A 12765-nucleotide genomic window follows, 5' to 3' on the forward strand; every position below is an offset into this window, starting at 1 on the left:
TCTTTGATGCGTCACTTTTTTACCAAAAATATTCGGCTTATGAACGCGTATATGCGGTATATTCTCTAATCTTGAATGCTATGTTAAGCATCTTCACAATAGTGACTAATGACCACTGATCTCTTATTTCAGTCCATCTGGGATATTATATTTTATACTGCTTATGACTTCCTTCTCCTGCAGTAATTGTATTTTCTGATTTCTGATTTGATACCTGTTAAGCTGCCTCTAACATCCAAGCTGGACTCATGGTTTCACTTAGCAATTTTCTTCTCTATTTGAAATAAATGCATATTTTAAAAAGGCAACACAAATATACAATTTATTAGTACAATGGACTGGGCCCCTGGCTGGACAAGTGATAAGGCCAGCTTCTGTGCTATTTTTCTCAGAAGGCACATCCCGGGAGTGGAGGGGCACAGGGCGGTGACTAAACAAAAGGTGGCTGTAAGCCATTTTTTGTGCCTGGCAGATTCTAGTCTTCCATATTATATAGTGCTTTGGAAGCTGATGTAGACCCCAGTGTAAATTTCAGCAACCACAGGGACTATTCTAACATATTGAAGCCTCTTCATGTCTATCAATGGGCTGCTATGTAGTTCAGAATAGCCTGAGAACAGAGGACTTTGGCCATGACCCCTTCTACCATTAATCATTCCTCTGATGTGATCTCATGCTGCAGGATGTGATGGTGGCAGTGTGGCAAAAGTCACCTATGCCACTCTATGTGCTAGAGTTAGTCCCTGGAGATTGTTTCTGGCTCTTTATGTCTCCAGAATAGTGTGGCCTTAGCAGAGTAGAATCTGCCCTACAGAATATGGATCTTGGCAGCCAAATTTCTACCAATTTTAAGGGATATATTTCATGTTCTTTGGAACAACATATTGAGCTTGATTCTGCTCTCATTTATGCTGGCATGAAAAAGGAGTAACATCATTGAAGCCAATGGACTTACACTAGTGTAAAATTAGTGTGAGAGGAGAATCAGGTTGACTCACTTCTGAGTTTCTGCACTGCAGCCCCCCAACACACTTAGAAGCTGGAAACTGACATTGGTTTATTGTAGATCTTTGCTTTCCTCTATTGCTTATGTGCATACTGATTGTTATTGTAGGATTGGACATGAGTGTGGTGCTGTGAGCATTCCTTGGTGACTATAGGGTTGCTCAGGAATGTTTGACTACATATACTGGTTTGTAAGGGTTGCACGTGGCCAGAGCTGCACAGGTTGCTCAAGAGTACTGGCCTGCTCATGTTGTTTTTCTTTTTTATCCAAGGGCCAGGCATGCGAGTTGAACTATGAACACACTGCTCTAGTATCGTAGGCTCACAAGTGTTGATCTGATTATATTGATTTTTTTTTAAGTGAATTGGAACAGTAACAAAAGTAAAATAAAATAAATTTAAGACTTACAGGGACTTTACAAACAGGTAATCCAAGACACCACAAAAAGTTAATAAAATATTGGGCCAGTCAACCTTGACAGTGACTTTTGCCATCTGAATTCATTCTGCTTTGAGCACACAACGGTATTAGTTTCCACCCCTCACAATGGCCCATTGGCAAAATGAACCACTATGAGCTACAGTCTACATTTCAATACTTTCACACCTGCAGAGTCACCCCGGGGCAGGGGGCAGGGTAAAGAAATAGCAGGGTAGCAGTGGACCCAAGGGAAATGATAAAAGTCCTGTTCAATGTGAGGAACTCTTTTTGAAGTCAATGGGAATTCTGGGCAAGAAGCGGCTGCAGAATCAGGCTCTTTATCAGACTTCACATAGGCATCTCAGACATATATACTATACCAGTTAAAGTCATTGTTTGCAAATGAAGACAGAGCTATTTCCAACCTGAGATTCACAGTACTTAGCTACCCACATAATAGGTGGAAACAAAGGTAAAGGCCATTTTTATTATAAACTTTATTAGTTCATTATACTTTTTAAAATACAAACACAAATGGCAGGCTGAACAAATTGATCTTTCTTACATGGGGAGGGCCTGTCCATGAGACCCACCTTGAAAAATGAAAACAAAACAAGTATTTCGGCACCTAAATAAGTGGCCTGATTTTCTGATGAGCTGAGCTTCCACAACTCCAGCTGGCGCTGATCTGTGGCTGCCCAGCACCTCTCAAAATCAAAATTAGGTCCAAAATTAATCACCCCAAAATAGAGGCGTCCCAAATTAGAGAGCCCCTTTGAAAACTGCCTTCATATTTTTGACACAATGGGCCTGAACTAACACGGCTTTACTCCAATTTAACATCAGTTTAAGTCATCTGATTTTAATTCATTAGACCAGTGTAAAACTGGAGCAATGCAATCATAAATTAGACCTGATATTTCTAGTTCTATTGATTGAGTAGATTGATTTGCAAAAGCAAAATGGGTAACACTGTGCTTCCTATGGATCAGAGTCTACATCATTATTCACACAGGGTAGTGCCTTACTCTTCAAATAGTTTCTGTAAAGTCAATGGGGATATTTATGAAGTAATTGTACTATTCTATTTGAGGAAGGCTATCTAAATATGATCCTATGTGTTTGTATAGTGCCCAGCACAATGGGGCACTAATCTTGATTGGGACCACTGAAAGCTACTACAATACACATAATAAACATTGATTTGTGAGCTACATTAAACTGAAATAATCTAATAATTAAAATTAATAAAATAAAACACCACTAGGAGCTCTAATATTAAATTCTGTTGCAACCATCATTAACTATCCTTGGTTTGTGATTTCTTCATTTAATCCTAGCTGAACCTTAATCATTAGCTCAAATCTACTCAAATAACCTCCGAAGAAAAGATTTTTTCACTGGAGTTGCTAACTTCATGGATGTTTTTCTGCGCAGTAGTTTCATGGGTTGTTTTTTCACAGGCAGAACCTTCTTCGGTGTTTGCAGCCCTCTAGCAAGATCAACATGCTCATTGCAGAAGTACTTGACATTTGCCTCTGAAAGACGTATGAGCATGCCCTCAGACAGGTCCATACACTGAGCATGGACCCAATGGCCATCTCCATTGGAACAGTAGATCATAGCTGGCTTGTTCAGTTCAGTCGAATAGAAAGGGACCCAAGTGTTGATGTCAATGTCACAGTTGGCAGAGCAGGTGATCCAGTAGCCTGTTTCTGATTCATCTTCTTCATCATCTTCGTTATAGGTGTCAATATCATCATCGTCAAAACGATTGGCTTCGGCACTAAAACAGAACTCCTCTGAATCTTCAAATGGAGTGGAGTCCCCTGGGTCTTCTGTAGATGTCTGACTGCAAGTTTGTGCCGCCTCCTCGTCATCTTCTCTTGTTTCTCCACATCTCAAAATGTAAAAGTAGTTTGCATCTGAAATTAGTTGCCTGTTGTCCCCTGGTATACCAAGCAATATGGCCCCATTACCCATATCACTACCAAACCATATCTTGCAGTGTTTAATATCTGGTGTCCAGTCTGGGGTCTCCCTTTCCACAATCTCTATGTTGTTATCTTCTAAAGAGATTGTATTACAAAACATCCTCTTCTGGTTGTCACACTGGTAGCCCCCAACCATGACAAACTCTTTATCGCCAGTCTGAGTCACAAGAGGACTGGAGACAGAGATCCCCCCAGGCAAGATGGTGCAGCTCACAGCTGGGCTGCCTAGTGGCAGGTCAATTTTTAGCCTGTATAGGTTGGGGGGTCTGATGTTATTTTCAAGAGAATGACCCCCTAGGATGTAGATGGTATCATTTCTGGCAATGGAGACATGGAAAGAAAGTCCATCCTGAAGCTCTGGAAGGACGTATGAGGTACAGCATCCAAACTCAAAATCAACCAAAAACACATGGGGCATACAGTCTACTACACTATTCCATTTTTCTGTGGTTCTTTGTCCAAGAGGGATATATGACCTTCCCCCAAATATAACACTCATGCTTTTACCTCGGCTATGAACTACATTAATGGTATGGCCATATCTGGCTTCAGGAACATCCCCAACTAACTCTTTCTCCGTGCATTTAAAGGTGATTTTCTTGCCAGGCTTGCATGCTATACCCATAACATAAATCTTATCAGATAGTTCATTGTTTGGTGTTTTCCCACCATGGATGACATACTGGCATTTCTCAGACTCTGTTCTGCCCCTGAGAGGGCAGACAGCAGGGTAACGGAGAGGGGGAAGATAGCAGGAATCCTTAGAGAAAAATGCAGGCTTCAATTTGAGTTCATTTTTTTTTAAGTCAAGGAGAAAAACTCCAGTGGGGCAAGATCTCTTTGGCCAGCCTTTCTGTCCAAAAAAAAAAACCTGCCCATCAAAATTCAGCAGAGAAAAGCCTGGCTGAATCAAGGATGAATTATTAATAGCTGATATCATCTGCAGGGACATTATGTCTGGTGATTGCGTCATGGTACTATCAGTATCTGAAAAAAAAAGATACAGAAAACCATATCAGGCATCCTTTAAACAATGTCAAGGTAATCAGCTAGGCAACTGACTGACTGTGTGACCTTGGACAAGCCATGTCAATTCTGTACCTCAGTTTCCTCACCTATAAAATAGAGTAATGATATTTACTCAGTCTTGTAAAATGCTTTGAGATCTACAAATGAAAAGTGCAATATAAGAGCTATTAAGGTCTAAATAAGGAATTATCCCAGAACTGGGTGAATATTGTAAAAAAAATATACCCCTCTGAATATTTGACTGCATTTGTGACCCTTTTTCTGTGAACTTACTAGGTAACAAGTATAACAGAGGGAATGGGGGGAGAATGTTCACTGAAAGGGTGAATAATGCAGAATGTTCAAGAAAGGCAGATTCTGAATTAGTAATCATGACTATCTGAACCAGAAACATGATTCTCAGAGCCATGCCCAGTCGGAGAATAGAAACATACCATGTGACCCATGTGTTCAATTAAAAGTTTGCAGTTTGAATATCAACACTATAGGTGAGCTATATAGACCAAGAATTAGTCACAGAAATTATTTGGTGCATTTTGAAAAACAAATTAAGCTGAGTAAATCACAATCTACAGAAATCTCCTCTCTCCACCTGACTCTCCTGCAAAATAAATTTGTTATGAATTTATTTGCTGGACTCTAACAAGGGTTGCCACCTATCCAGGTTTTCCCAGAATCATCCTTTTTTTAACATAGCAGCCCTGGGAAATCTGAAAGGGTGCCCAGTACACACTCCCAACTGTCCAGTTTTATGGGCTCAGGATCATCCCAGGTGTCCTGGTTTTTTTGTACCTAGTGCTAACTACCGTATCATGGTTCACTACATAAGCTTCTCCGAGATGTAGTTTCAAGTTGTTCTATAATTGAACCAGGCTGAGCATAAATAAAATATTTCCTTAAAATGTATTCATAGGTTGAATTTGGTGTTTGGATAGTAACTCTGGATTGGATTCCATAACTTTCGCATATGTTAAGTAATATTTACGCCATTGATTGATTGGCACTACTCACTTGAGCAAATACCACTTTTGTGGGTAAAGGTGGGAGAACCAGGCCTTCCCTGAGCTGTTAGTTTGATCTTTAAATGGACACCATACTAAGTAACTAATCTCAGCCTGTTGCTTGGTTGGTTGCTGAGGTCAGGTTTTGTTGTATTTAATTACTGCTGGTATTTCAAATGTTAATAAAGAGGGGACTCTTTCCCCTACCTGTTCACATCCCCAACCCCTATAGACCCTTTAGCAGAACCATTCTGCACCTACACTGCCTGCCAGCCGGGATTGCTTTTAAAGAGACACTTGGAATCACACCCCTTCTGGGAACTGGAGTTTTCTCTCTCGGCAGCGTCAATCTCCCAATAGGGAACTGCCCAGCGGAGGGAACTACATTTCCCAGCAGCTGCCTGAGCCCGAGTACGTTGCCGATTTGCCGTGGCCTCCGCAGAGTGGGTTTCAGGTAGGGGAGTTGTCAGAGTTGGGGTGTGAAGGGTTAGGCTGCAGGCTCGTTAGAGAGCAGAGGTCTGGTGAAAGCCGTGAGATGGGAGAGGAGGGAGGCTGCAGACCCATCTGGGCGCGGGAGACGCGCCAGGGCATGGGGGTGGGTAAATGGGGGGGGATCCCTCCATGTGTTTGTCAACATCATGTCAGGGGCAGGGATGGCTGCTGGACCGCCTCCCAGCTCCAGATCGCAGCGTGCATTGTCCCGGAGGCAGGGCGGTTCGGTCTGCTCTGGGCTCTGCGTCTGGCTCTGATGCTGACCTATTCTGTGACTGGGGGCAAGTCACTTTGCTGCCTTTGTGCCTTAGTTTCCCCAGGGTAGTGTTCGTGAAGATATCACACTGTAGGCTGCACTCCTGGCCAGGCGGAGCGGGTATCTCCTCTCCATTTCTCTCCTTGAAGCTCCTAGTACACTCTGGATGCCACAGAGACTGGTTTATTTTCCTTGCCCTATTTTGCACAGTGTACATGCTGTGAGCAGGGAAGGGGGCAGAGCACAAGGAAGCTCCATGTAGTCTGAGTCAGCAGTTCTTGTGGGGGGGCCACAAGCAGGTTTCAGGGGGTCTGCCAACCAGGGCCGGTGTTAGACTCACTGGGGCCCAGGGCAGAAAGCTAAAGTCCAGCCGTGCAGGGCTGAAGCCCTTACCCTCAGCCCTGCCACCTGGAGTTTATGCCAAAGCCTGAGCAGCTTAGCTTCACGGGGTCCCAGACAACTGCCCTGCTTGCTACCCCCTAACGCTGGCACTGGTTTTTATATGCAGAAAAATAGTTGTTGTGGCCGTGGAGGTTTTATAACATGGGAGGGGGGGAGGTTTCAGAAAGAAAAAGGTTAAGAACCCCTGGTCTGGGTTACAAAAACTTAAAGACCAATATGCTGGTGGGAAAATTCAGTTTTGTACATTTTTCCTTCTTCCCCCTAGTCATATTGTTTAGAATATGGACTGAACTTGGCATAAACATGATACTGGCCCATCCAGGCATCAGAAAGATACTTGTGGCAAAATAAATAAAATGCTTGGGCTGTGAATTGTAATCCACAAGCCCTATTCAATAATCTGGAGTCTGCGAGTGAGGAAACATTTAAGACCAGGCGATCCAAAAATGACTCTGTTCTCCATACACACACAAGACCTGATGTACTGTAATATTTCTCAGTGAAAATCCAGTTGAACATTGAGAAATTTGAGAATTCGCAATAAAAATACTGTAACATTTATTTAAATGTATGGGCCAAATTCATGTCAGATTTAATGTCACCATGTGGGTGTTATGAAGGTCCTAGAGGATGAGGTCATAGTAGTTCAGGGAGGAATTTGACCCAGTGTATCAGTAGCTAATCACCTTCTGTTTGGTTTGAAAATCCCAAGATGTTTTTTGTTTGTTTTCATATTATGCTCAATTTCTTTGTTGTTTGTATTTGTTATTTGCCTTTGTCATTCACCACCTGCTTCTTTGAGACAGGTTCTAATCGAATGTTTAGCATTTGCTTTCTTTATTCTAAAACCTCAGTTTAAAATAATGTATAAATTTACAAAACATGTTGGAAAATAACACTGAAGGGTCCATTCTTCCATTTACCTCCGGGGATCAGAGAAATTAGAGATGGAAAAGACTGACCAGTTTATTTGCAGCATCCTTTTGTCATAACAGGATTGTGCTATTCAGTCATAGAATCATAGAAATGTAGAGCTGGAAGGGACGAGAAATCATCAAGGCCTGACCCCTGCACTGAGGCAGGATCAAGTATATGTAGACCATCCCTGACAGGTATTTATGTAACCTGTTCCTAAAAACCGCCAGTGATGGGAATTCCACAAACTCTCTTGGAAGACTATTCCAGTGCTTCGCTACCCTTGTAGATAGAAAGTTTTTCTTAATATCTACCCTAAATCTCCCTTGCTGCAGATTAAGCCCATTTCTTCTTGTCCTACCTTCAGTGGACATGGAGAACACAGGTAGATTGATTGAGGTGATGATAGACACAAACCTTGTCAGAAACAAAACTTGTTGGTTACAAATTATTTTGTTAAATAAACCTACTTAATTTCCCTTATCCCTTGTCATCTCCCAACAGCAATTACTAGCTTAAATTCCAGAGATCTCACACCCCTCACTTCCAACATTAGAACTTGCACTCTGCATAAGTGAGTGGTTTAATGAGTAAAGGAGAGAAAGGTTTCTTATAAGAAGAGAGGGTGGTGGGTCAGGAGTGTTCCATGGATGTGTTCCATGGGTAGGGGGCAAGGTGGAAGATGATTGCGGGGGGGAAATGGACAAATGAGCATTTGTCCTGGCACCACAGGTGGAGCACAAGATGGGGTGGGAAGGACACCATAACTAAGGGGGATAGCTCAGTGGTTTGAGCATTGGCCTGCTAAATCCAGGGTTGTGAGTTCAGTCCTTGAGGGGGCCACTTAGGGATCTGGGGCAAAAATCAGTACTTGGTCCTGCTAGTGAAGGCAGGGGGCTGGATTCGATGACCTTTCAAGGTCCCTTCCAGTTCTAGGAGATAGGATAAGGCTATAATTTTTTCATGGAGGTCGCGGAAGTCACAGAATCCATGACTTCCAGCAACCTCCATGAATTCAGCCCTGTTGGCCGGAAGCTGCAGAGTCCCCCCGCTGCTCCCTGCGGCTGTGGGTGCCGGGGTCCCCCGGAGTTCCCAACTGCCATGGGCAGTGAGGCCACAGCTTCTGGCCTCAGTGAGTGGTGGGGAGACCCTGCAGCTCCATGTGGCCGTGGGTGCCGGGGGCCCCACGGACTTCCCAGCTGCCATGGGCAGCGGTGTTGCAGATCCAAGCTGCCGTGGGTGGCGGGGCCACAGCTCCTGGCCTCTATGGGCAGCCGCAGCTCCCGGCCAACACAGGCAGTTGGGCCCCCCAGAGCTCCCTGCCACTTGCGGTGGCGGTGGGGTCACAGCTCCTAGCCGCAGCAGGGCTCCCGCAGCTCCCGGCTGACACGGGGGGTGGGGGCCCCCCAGCTCTGAGATGCCGTGGGCCCCAGGAGTCCTTCAGAGCTCCCAGTCTCTGCAGGTGGCGGGGGTACCCCGGAGCTCTGAGGCTGGGAATCCTGGAGCTCTGAGTCCCCACAGGTAGTGTGGGCACCCAGAGCTTGGAGCAGCCCCCACAGCTTGGTGCAGCCCCCACAGCTGGGCTCCCCATTTTGTCAGGGATATTTTTAGTAAAAGTCAGGGACAGGTCACGGGCTTCCGTGAATTTTTCTATATTGCCCGTGACCTGTCCCTGACTTTTACTAAAAATATCCCTGACAAAATCTTAGCCTTAACTATAAGAGACAAGGACAAATAAGGGGGGTGGGGCAGAGTTATGTAGGCAGTGTTGCCAAATCTTATGATTTTCATGCTATCTAGGATTTTTATTAAAGCCCCAGCTCCACGACAGGTGGTTTGATGAGAATCTCATTTTTCATTTTAAAAGAAAAAATAAGTTTGTAGCCCTTATAGTCGCAAGAAAATTGTGAGAGCGTGATCTGTGTGAACGCTAAAGGCTCAAAAGCCAGAAGAGAAATAAAAAGAACCTTGAATATATTATGTTTTAAAATCTTATGCATTTTTGGGGCTTGAGTCATGATTTTTGAATGCTTGGGACTGGCAATACTGTGTAGGGTATAGAAAGTGGTTAACAAGAAGCTTGGATTTGATGTGATTGAGAAGGGAGAATGAGTGGAGTCTGTCTGTCAAATAGGAGTCTGTCTACATGAGGATAAAGAATAAAGGTGCTTTTTAAAACTGAGTTGGCTAAAATGATTTGAAACCTCCTGTCGTGCCTACTAGATACAGATCTGCACCTTTAAAATCGTGTTGTGGGGATTGTGTTAGAACCTAGTGGGGAGCCTGTGTTACCAACATGTCCAGCAAAAATGTCTTTGTTTTTTCAGAAATAGCCATTGAAAAACTTGGGATGTATAGTTTTCAGATAACTCTTTTTTTCCCTTAACTGTGTCCTCTTTGACTATAAACCCTGTTTGATTGATCACCTAAGTCACATGATAATGTTTCTGCTCTCCAAGTCGATGACTGAAGCAATTTAAACAGGAGGATAATGAATAACAAACATCGCTATTTAATATGAATTTTCAAATATATAATCATTTGGCTAAAATTCATAAAACGTTTAGTACCCACAGCTGTTTTCACAAATACCTGGTAGCTGTCTGGATACTAAATTGCAAGTAATGAATGATATGACCCCATGAATCTAGTGAACCAACTCAGCTTCTAGTCACAAACAGATTTGCAAAGCACTTTATTTGCTATTTCAATAGCTTTTATTAGAATGTTAGACTGCTGACTCTCTAAGAGATTAGATCCCAGGGTAACATTGAGTCTTAATTTGTAAATGCTCCCTCTGCTGTTTCTCAAATTCTCCCATCAGTCTGTAATCACTGGTATCTTGGCAGGAACACAGGTGCTTAGTGCAGGGATTAAAAGCTACTTTGCAAAATTACATTTTATTTTCCTCTCTGATGATTCTGCCATTGCAGCATTTTCTTCAAAAAGATTAACCCAGGGCCTTCTGAAGGAGCTGGGGCTAACTCCCCACAGCACACACCCAAGATTTGTAGACTGAGAAGCAAATGTGGCTCCTAAATTCTTTAGGATCAGATTCCCATCTGGACCCCCCAGACAGCTCTAGTCTAAACCAGCCAACTAGTGAAGCATGTAGATAACATTTCTCAAAGCTTTCTCTAACTTTGGAACCCAGGGTTTGTTTGGGTAAAACAATAAACATATTAGACGTACCTGGCTGATGGAGGGTTTTTGCTTCCTCCTGAAACCTTTGTTTGTAACGGGGATTCAAAAGTCAGCACTTGTGGAATCTTCTGTGACTGCACAAAGAGGGGCTGTGGCATGGACAAGCAGGCAGGCAGAAGGTATGTATGCTTAGCTTGCAGATGTGCTCCTTAGTACTCCTCTAATGTGGCTAACTGTCTGTGACCGTTTTTTTTTTAGATAGTGCAAAAAGAAATCCATCTTGCACCTTTAGAAGTTTAACCTGTTCATGCCTAGCCAGCTCAGAATGACAGTAGACCTCTGTTATTTAGATTGTAAATTCATTGGGGGTAGATGCTATTTTTTATTTGATATTTGTACAGTGACCAACCCAGTGGGGTCTGATTTTTGCTGCGACTTTTGGATACTACTGTGTTATAAAGTCACTGCTAAATTCAAAGACAACGTTTGGAATTCTAATTTCTACAAACTTAAACAACCCCAACACTTTGATTGGAATAATTTTTTCCCCTTGGAATTCTCAGGCTATAACTAGATTATGACATTGAAACTGAGTAAAAGAAGTAGTAAGTGTGTGCAACCGAATAAGTGAAGGCTTAAGCTCTGATTCAAAGCCCATTGAAGTGAATAGAAACTTTTCCATTGACTTCAAAGGGCTTTGTTTCAGGCTCTAAAAGAATATTAGTACTCTGCACACTTCTGTGGCACTTTTCATCAGAGTTCCTCAGAACCGTTTTCACACAAACCATAATTAAGCCTACTAATTCCCCTGAGAATAGATCCCTTTTACAGATGGAGCAACTGGGGCTCAGAGAGACTAAGTGACTTGCCTATATGATCACTCAGCAACTCAGTGGAAGAAGCAGGAACAGAGTTCACAGCTGCCTCACCAGCTCCCTTCTGTGGTTGGCAAGGGATCATTTCAGCTACCACTGAAATACAGCAGCCTCTGAAGGTGGGACACAGCAGCTGTTTTACGTCACAGAGCAACTCCGCACAACAGTTAAGAACAATCTGGTATCCAATTAGGGTGACCAGATGTCCCAATTTTATAGGGACGGTCCCGATATTCAGGGCTTTGTCTTATATAGGTGCCTATTACTCCCCACCCATTGTCCCAATTTTTCACACTTGCTGTCTGGTCACCCTATATCCAATTGAAAGTGCAGTGGGAATTTAAGGGCTTGGCTACACTTGCGAGTTAGAGCTCATTAAAGCAGCCCCGGGCACACTAATTCATGACGCGTCCACACTGGCAAGGCACGTAGAGCACCCGGACTCCATGGCTGGAGCGCTCCTGGTAATCCACCTCCACGAGAAGCATAACGCTTGCTCAGCCAGGCGGGGAGTGCTCTCAGCGAATCTTTCCAGGTGACCATGCCTACACGTGCCAGGCGATCCCCAGTATGGAGCACTGGCGAGGTGCTGGACCTCATCAGTGTATGGGGGGAGGAAGCTGTCCAGTCCCAGCTGCGCTCCAGCTGTAGGAATTACGATACCTTTGGGCAGATATCAAGGAACATGATGGAAAGGGGCCATGACCGGGATGCACGGCAGTGCAGCGTTAAAGTGAAGGAGCTGCGGAATGCCTACTGCAAAGTGTGCGAGGCAAACTGCCACTCCGGTGCTGCACCCACGACCTGCCGTTTCTACAAAGAGCTGGACGCAATACTTGGGGGCGACCCCACTTCCACTCTGAAGAGCACCATGGACACTTCAGAGCCCAGTTCAACAAGGCAGGAGGAGGAGGAAAGCGGGAGCGAGGGTGCTGAGGAGGAGGGAGACAGCCCGGCATCCCTAGATGAATGCAGCCAGGAGCTGTTTTCAAGCCAGGAGCAAGGTAGACAGTCGCAGCCAATGGTGCTTGGGGAAGAACAAACACCAGAGGAGGTGCCCGGTAAGCGACTTTTATTTTGGGAAGGAAGTTGTTAGGTGTGGGCTCTTGGGGCAAGGAGGGTTAGAGCTACATGCATGCCTAGATGCGGAATCGAGCGTTGATGTGCTCTCTCACATCGCGGTAATCGGCTTCAGTGATCTCTTCAAAGGTCTCATGCAGAAGCTGGGCAA

General features: G+C 44.1%; 2 protein-coding genes across 4 annotated transcripts in view; one reads left to right on the plus strand and one right to left on the minus strand.

The window, feature by feature from the left end:
- Window positions 1–2791: 2791 nt before the first annotated feature.
- On the minus strand, window positions 2792–7889 carry RAG2 (recombination activating 2). Its single transcript, XM_024215462.2, has 2 exons — window positions 7877–7889; window positions 2792–4407 (listed from the first exon to the last, which is right to left on the minus strand). The coding sequence occupies exons 1-2, from the start codon at window positions 7887–7889 to the stop codon at window positions 2792–2794; spliced, it is 1629 nt and encodes a 542-aa protein (XP_024071230.1).
- CUNH11orf74 (chromosome unknown C11orf74 homolog) overlaps window positions 5825–12765 on the plus strand; it is a 62299-nt gene continuing 55358 nt past the window's right edge. For 2 of the 3 annotated variants that reach the window (XM_024215463.3, XM_024215465.3), the window contains exon 1: window positions 5870–5904. The gene's annotated coding sequence lies outside the window, so the exon portion shown is untranslated. Of the gene's footprint in view, window positions 5905–12765 lie in introns of all 3 variants that reach the window. The other variant, XM_024215464.3, reaches the window with a different exon arrangement.

The sequence above is a fragment of the Terrapene carolina genome, unplaced genomic scaffold, assembly GCF_002925995.2.
Source record: "Terrapene carolina triunguis isolate 2854851 unplaced genomic scaffold, T_m_triunguis-2.0 Scaffold96, whole genome shotgun sequence".
Taxonomy (NCBI): Eukaryota; Metazoa; Chordata; order Testudines; family Emydidae; genus Terrapene; species Terrapene triunguis.